Below are 7,707 nucleotides of genomic sequence, written 5' to 3' on the forward strand. Positions count from 1 at the left end.
GTCGGCCAGTTAGAGAGAGGAGATGACAACCCATAGCTGGTGATGGGCAATTATTGTCAAAGAAGAGAGGACAAACAATTTAAGGGAGAATATTGATTTTTCAAACCTTGGGTGAGGGAAAATGAGAAAAAATTGTTAATTTTTTAATTTGAGAGAAAATATGATGAATTTATAATTTTTAAATATTTTTATAAAATAATAATTTTATCCTAATAATAATATTAAAATTTAATAGATAGGTAGGTATTTGAATTTTTAATAATTATCATGTGAACATTGGATTTCCATCAAACTTAAGTGGCAAGAAGTTATTTGGCCGATATAAAAACACAAACAATGTTAAGAAGTAACAACAAAACTCGGAACAATACCAAATCGTTTTGGCACCGTAATCGATTAAGCACAGCACAGCACAATGTACGGAGGCTCGAAACTCGGCCGCGGCGGCGGTCGAGCAATACCCCCGAACAAGCGCAACTCATTCCCACCCCCGCCGCCGCCGCAGCACCGGCTGAGCACGCCATCGTCGGCGAACCGGCTTTCTCTAGGGTCCTCAGCCTCTCGCAACCGGACGGCGGGTACCAGTGGGGCCACGTCATCAGTGGGTTCTAAGGCGGTTGAAGAAACGTTCAGCCTTGTTTCTGGGAACAATCCGTTGGCTTTCGGAATGATTATTCGGCTGGCTCCGGACTTGGTGGAGGAGATTAGAAAAGTTGAGAGCCAAGGGCAGATGGCGAGGATTAAATTCGATTCAATGGCTAATAACCCAAATGGAAATGTGAGTTTTGCTAATTAAAGATTGTTTTTGTAAAGTTTGATTTTTTTTTGGTCAACATTGGTTAATTTTTGTTGTGAATTTAACAGAAATTTGAGTGTTTTGGGTATGGACTAGTTTTGTTTAAGATGTATACACTTGAGCTTGGCAGCTTACTTTTATCTGGGTAATAGTTGGCTTTAGTGTGGTTTAGTAGTGAATAGTTGTTGGGGAAGTGGATATATATCTTGCTGAAATTTTATCTGGGTATAGGCAAGTTTATTGGTGATTTTTCTTTTGGAAATGTGACTATGTTGGTTTCAAAGTTAATAAATGGAGCTTCTTGGTACAATTTATGTGCTTAATTTGATTACATATGAGTGGTTCTAGACAGATAGTTAGATTGTTAATCAACCCATTCATGGAAATTGAAAATGCTGATTAGAGGGAGAGTTTGGAGTTGCACTCAAATGAAGATGAAAAAAGGTTTGAGAGAGCAATTGTGACATGACTTAATGGACATGAAGCTGCTGCACGGGTAATCATGTTGGATTTGGCATTTGGATATAGAAAACTTTGGCTTTTTGCAGAAGTGCTGCAGAGTGGTAATGGTTTTGAATGGTGCCGATATTGCAGAGGCATTGGCAACTGCTTGTGGGGTGTGATATTGGGTTGCTCAGATGATAGATTTACAAATTTCAAGTGTTAAAGTTGGAGATTAAACAAGATGCTTATTGGAGTAGCTCTTGAATGAGTGAAATATCCAAGTCATAAACTTTAAGCAGGAAAATTTGTTTAGTACCTGTGCAGGGAAGAAATTATCCTTTAGATCTTTCATATCATGGACTTAAACAGAATACTGAGGGCTTAATGCTTGTTTTCACATGTTCTTAGGCCTAAATCACTTGTTTAAAATTCTTCTAACTGAAAAAAAAAAACATAGTATCTTTAAGTTCATTGAGTATTAGACAAAAAGATTCATGCGGACCAGGATTGGATGGTTTGGGAGCTCATTTCATTCTATAAACCACATTAGCACTTAGCACTTTTCCCTCTTTTCTTTTGGAATTAAATTTTCCTAAATGGAAAACGATTTGCATAGTTGATGATTAATCTTGTAAGACCCTTTTCTTCTTACCTCTTCCCTTTGCAAATTGGTTTCAAAGTAGGCAGACCTATGAGTTTCCTCTCACTTAAACATAATATTATGGAATTATATTGGTGATGTCAAATATGTATTATAGAGTTTATTAAGTTTTGTTCCTTTTCATTTTCTCAAATGTATTAGATTTGTGATAATCACGTATTTATTACTTTTACTTTTTTATATTGTTGTGCCCCATTAATTCTCAGGTAAATTGGCTTTAAATGGTTGATCATTGCATCAGGTTATTGACGTAGGTGGTAAGGAGTTTAGATTTACATGGTCACGTGATGGTGACCTCTGTGACATTTATGAAGAACAACAAAGTGGTGAAGATGGAGATGGTTTACTTGTTGAATCTGGGTGTGCTTGGCGCAAGGTGAATGTTCAGCGTATCTTGGATGAGTCAACTGTGAACCATGTAAAGATGCGGTCTGAGGAAGCTGAGCGCAAGCTTAAACAACGCAAGTATGCTATTTAATACCTTAATGCATTTTATTTTTTGGAATTTTTTAGTAATAATATGCCTTGGTATTTACATATCTTTCTGTTCTTAAACTTGCTTTGAGATCCTTATAATTCATGTTGACATTTAAATTCCTCGAGGCCAAATAGATTTGAGGATACATCTTATAATTTTCTTGGCTAGGCTTTAGGGTTTGGAAGTAGCCCCCAATTTAGCACTAAGTGAACACAGAGGAGAGGTCAAGGGATTTCTGGGAATAAAAAAATCTTTTTAACAATGCTTGAATAGGCTAATCTTCCTTATTTATGTTCTTTCTCAATATTTCGAAAGATAAACATATTTATATCCTAGCTACTTACCCTTGTGGTATATTATCCCTATGATCTGCTACAAGAAGATCTTGTGTTGGAAACATAGCGGTTTATATATTATCTTCCTCTAGTTTGTACCAACACTTCATGATGTACATAATAAATTTTATTTTTTCCAACATATATTGTCAGTTGCAATCCCTAGTTAGGCTTTTACATTTTAGTATAATTAGGTTGAATATTAGTATGATTCCTTCTTTTTAGTTTTAGAATATGGCATGAAACTTACCTATATATTAATTCCCTCATTCAATTGCTTTATTGGGATTTTTTTCCTTACCTTGATGATGCATTTTGTTTGGGTAATGTTTTATTACCAAAAAGTGAAAAATTACCACAAAGATAGATTACTTAGAATATTGCTGGTTATACATTATTTCTATGTTTGATGAAAAATGATAAGTACAAATATTATTGTGTTTGGTTGAATGTAATAAAAAAATACTCAAATATTATTTTACTTAAATATTCTTGGGTATAATTATTTTAAAATATTTTTCATATTATTTGTTATATTTATTGAGAATAAGGGAATATTTGTCCTAAAAAATCAATAAGGTTAAAATTGTAATAAAATCAAGATTACTTTAGTAATCTTTTAATACCTAAGTTATAAATGATAATTCGATTATCTTTTATATTACTAGTCATATCATAATCGATAATAAAAGATACCTGACAAAACAAACAAAATAATGTCAGTAATAAAAAATAGATTATTAGAGTAATTTTTAATACCCGAACCAAATGCCCCTTGACGACATACCTCATTGAATTTCCTTTTCCTTTTAAATTTTGTATAGGTATTAGTTGCAATGATTAAATTCATCAGATTTCAATAATCATCCTTGATTATTTTCAAAACTTTAGTATATAGATATTATTAAAAGGCAGATTTGTTTGATGATACCCTTAAATTATTTTGTAAATTCCTTTATGGTAAACAAATGTTACTTTTCTTATTCTATTTCCGTTTTTTATTATGCAGAGCGATTGTGCTAGAACATGGAAATCCATCCATGAAGAGTCAAATAAAGCAACTAGCTGCTGTTGAAGGTAATTCAATTTTTTTTATGAGATAATTTCTTTGTTCATTACAGTTTTAGTTATCATTTGCTGCTTACGTTCGACATAACTGTTCAATAAGACAGTATTCTTAGGTGTGCAAGGCTTTTGTAAGAGTTATCTAGCTTGTATTCTCTAACCCAGAGTTAAGCTTTTTGTTTTGGAATTACAAATGGCAAACCCTTATTTACGTTATTTTTTATTCAGAAGCATGTGCTGTGTGCTCATCATTTATTAAATGATTAATTTGAACTTGTTTAGTTATGGAAAGTTATAAAGATCAATACATGTCAAGTGCTATAGAGAATATTGAATAAGAAAGTTGAAGCTGAAATGGTGAACTATTTTTATTTTAGATACAGGGATATTATACAATATCTTGATTTATTTATTTGCATCTGCTGATATTGATGTGTTTATTGTCAAAATGCTTGGTAATAAAAATTTAAAGGTGGGTATTGATATTCAGTGTCTATTGTTTGTGTGTTGTTTTCAGCTAATCCATGGAAGATGCAGTTTAAGCAAAAGAAGGAACCTCCTCCATTTAAAAAACGGAAAGTGGAAACACTTCAAGGTAAGGCCAACACTATCTTTTCTTATAATATATCTCTCTGTCATCCGAAAAAAATTGAGAAATTACAATCAATTATAAGATATTGATATTTTTCTTATTGTTGGGAGCCCTCTTCTTCATTCTTGTTTAAAAAAGGGAAAAAAATCATACTAGAATGTTGGTGTTTCCTGACTCATTCTCCTTTGAAATTATTGCAGTTAGTGGCCCCCCTAAATCTACCAATAAATCTGGAACACCATCAACTGCCAGTCTGAAAAGTAAACGCTCAGCTTCACCTCTATCATCTCCACCTGGGCAACCTGGTGCTCCACTGTCACCAAATGGAACTGGAAATATTGCTAAGAATCATATGAACATTGAAGAAATTACACCCATTCAGATGAAGAATAAAGAGAATGCATCTAACTCTGAGAAAGAAATTGCAAGGAATACTAGCATAGTGCGAGAAACACAAGGCCACAAAGTAAATTCTGGAAATCAACCAACAGATTTGAAAAATATGTTGATCACTTTGCTGATGGAGAATCCCAAGGGCATGAGCTTAAAGGTTATCCCAAGAAATAAGAAATTAAAAATTAAATAAAGTTTTCTTTTAGTCTCTGCCAGTGGATTCTTTAGGCTGCGTGAAGTTGCTTATTTTTTATTCTTAGTTCACTCCATATGATTTTTCTTACTTCCTAAAAATTTTTGGGCCCTTTCTGAATTCTTCTTCCTCCTTTCTCTCTCTCTCTGTACAATAGGCCTTGGAGAAAGCTATTGGAGATACTAGTCCCAATTCTGTAAGGAAAATAGAACCAATAATTAAAAAGGTGAGTGAATAAGTGGTGAAATCTTTGATGCTGTAGTTTTGAGAATGACATTTGCTTATGTCTTCATAATTGAATCTTGAGCCTCAGATTGCAACATTACAAGCTCCAGGAAGGTATTTCTTGAAACGTGGAGTAGAGTTGGACAGCATCAAGAAACCTGCCTCTGAAAGTGGAAGGTAATTGCCTCTTTTCAATTATGACCGTGTGCTTGTATTGGTTTTCTTGTGGCAAGGCTGTCACAATCATTGTTTTCTATTTTTTTCATATGCAATTGATTAAGCATGGATTTGCTGATCTTCTTCATATTTGTTTGTTAAATGTTATCTATTTATCTGGAAAGCTATGAATTAAAACTGGATAATCACCAAAAGGTCCATAACATAAAGCAATATTGACTTTCTGAGAAACTGCTCTAGCTTGAGGAGGCTTGGACATTTTAACAAGACTAAATTATTAGTGAAAAGTAGTGACTGTAAGCAAGGATACAAAGACTTGGAGTATGGGTATTGTGGTTTGTAACATGGTTAATTTGGGATCCCACATTATTGTTTCAGACACTCTAGCTGTTTAGCCTTGCACTTTTTCAAGAAAATTGCATGCTTTTTTGTTACCCATATATTCTGCTGTATGCTGCCACACCCTTTTTTTAACGCACTAAATTTTCAGATATTTTGAACCTTAGATATTTCAGTTTTTCAATTTTCTCTCTTCCCTCGCCCACAACCAACCACAACAAACCACCCCCCCCTTCCCCTTTTTTTAAAGCTTCCTGTCAATAGTATTGGGCATTGGCTGCTGCTTTTGTGCCTGTTCGATTGGACTTTTTTCACCCTGTTCTTTCTGGAGTCCGATAACTTTTTGATTTCATATAAACTCATCTCAACAGGCATTGTTTTTGAAATTAATTTCGTTTATATATCATTATTATTCTTTAGATCCGTGCCATTAAAATTGAATTGACGTCCTGTTACCTTTTCTGTTCTTATAATTAAAAAAAAAAAACTCTGAGCAGAAAACTGAAAAACTTCTTGACTTTTGATCATAAACAGAATACATTAATATAGTACAAGGTCAATGTCCTATTTAAGGAAAAAACTAATTCCTAATAATCAGACATAAACTAATTAAATCTGTCTAAATTAAAATCACAGCTGTTAGCTAAATTAGGAAGATTATAATCAGCCTAAATTATAGTTATTAGTTGTCAATTAGCTATTTACAACCATATACAATCTCCTAAACAAAGAATCCAAGATTCTCCAACACTCCCCCTCAAGCTGGAGAATAAATGTTTTGCATTCCTAGCTTGCTAGTAATATTTCGAAAGGTTGAGCTGTCCAATCCTTTTGTGAACACATCAGCCATCTGACCATTTGTAGGAACATAAGGAGTGCAGATCAGTCCACTTTCAATCTTTTCCTTGATGAAGTGTCGATCCACTTCAACATGTTTTGTTCTATCATGTTGAACCGGATTGTGGGCAATGCTTATAACAGACTTGTTGTCACAATACAACTTCATAGGTCCATGCCATTTAACTTGTAGATCTTCTAAGATTTTCTTTATCCATAAGAGCTCGCAAATTCCTTGAGCCATAGCACGTAGCTCAGATTCTGCACTTGATCTAGACACTACTGATTGTTTCTTACTCCTCCAAGTTACTAAATTTCCTCCAATTAGAGTACAATAACCAATGGTTGAGCGTCGATCTGTGAGGGAGCCAGCATAGTCTGCATCTGTGTAGGCTTTTACAGTCATCTCTGTTCCTTTCCTAAACATAATTCCTCTCCCAGGAGTAGCTTTTAAGTACCGAATCACCCTATATACAGCTTGAAGGTGAACATTCTTGGGGTCATGCATGAACTGACTCACCATGCTTACGGCAAATGCGATATCCGGACGTGTGTGAGATAGGTAAATCAGTTTTCCTACCAACGTTTGGTACCTTCCTCTATCAACAGCTTCATCATCTTTTGCTTCACTCAACCGGTGATTTTGTTCAATTGGCGTATCAATAGGCTTGCATCCCATCATTCCCGTCTCTCGTAGGAGATCAAGAATATATTTTTGCTGGCAAACAAAAATACCTTCTTTAGACCGAGCTACTTTGATCCCTAAAAAATATTTAAGCTTGCCAAGTTCTTTAATCTCAAATTCTTTTGCAAGTCTAGCCTTAAGCCTCTGAATTTCCTCATCATCATCACCTGTTACAATGATATCATCGACATATACAATCAAAACTATGAGTTTCCCTGCTGCCGAGTGTTTGAAGAAAAGGGTATGATCTCCTTGACTTTGTTTGAGGCCAATACGAAGCATTACATTAGTAAACTTTCCAAACCAAGCTCGAGGTGATTGCTTAAGCCCGTAAAGTGCCTTTCTTAACTTGCACACTTGATTATTTTTGAAATATTTCTCAAAACCTGGTGGAGGTTCCATATACACCTCTTCTTCAAGATCACCATGTAAAAATGCATTCTTGACATCAAATTGCTACAAACACCAATTGAAATTAGCAGCCAAA

At 34.4% G+C, this 7,707-nt stretch overlaps 1 protein-coding gene across 1 annotated transcript in view; it reads left to right on the plus strand.

Moving 5' to 3' along the window:
- Positions 1-340: 340 nt before the first annotated feature.
- LOC123219059 (dentin sialophosphoprotein-like) overlaps positions 341-7,707 on the plus strand; it is a 15,160-nt gene continuing 7,793 nt past the window's right edge. Inside the window, exons 1-7 of the mRNA XM_044640775.1 lie at positions 341-778; positions 2,143-2,366; positions 3,724-3,791; positions 4,297-4,374; positions 4,572-4,921; positions 5,115-5,183; positions 5,271-5,359. Coding sequence (XP_044496710.1) covers positions 416-778; positions 2,143-2,366; positions 3,724-3,791; positions 4,297-4,374; positions 4,572-4,921; positions 5,115-5,183; positions 5,271-5,359 — 1,241 coding nt within the window. The 5' untranslated portion in view covers positions 341-415. The remainder of the gene's footprint in view (positions 779-2,142; positions 2,367-3,723; positions 3,792-4,296; positions 4,375-4,571; positions 4,922-5,114; positions 5,184-5,270; positions 5,360-7,707) is intronic.

This window comes from Mangifera indica, chromosome 6 (assembly GCF_011075055.1).
Source record: "Mangifera indica cultivar Alphonso chromosome 6, CATAS_Mindica_2.1, whole genome shotgun sequence".
NCBI classification, from domain to species: domain Eukaryota; kingdom Viridiplantae; phylum Streptophyta; class Magnoliopsida; order Sapindales; family Anacardiaceae; genus Mangifera; species Mangifera indica.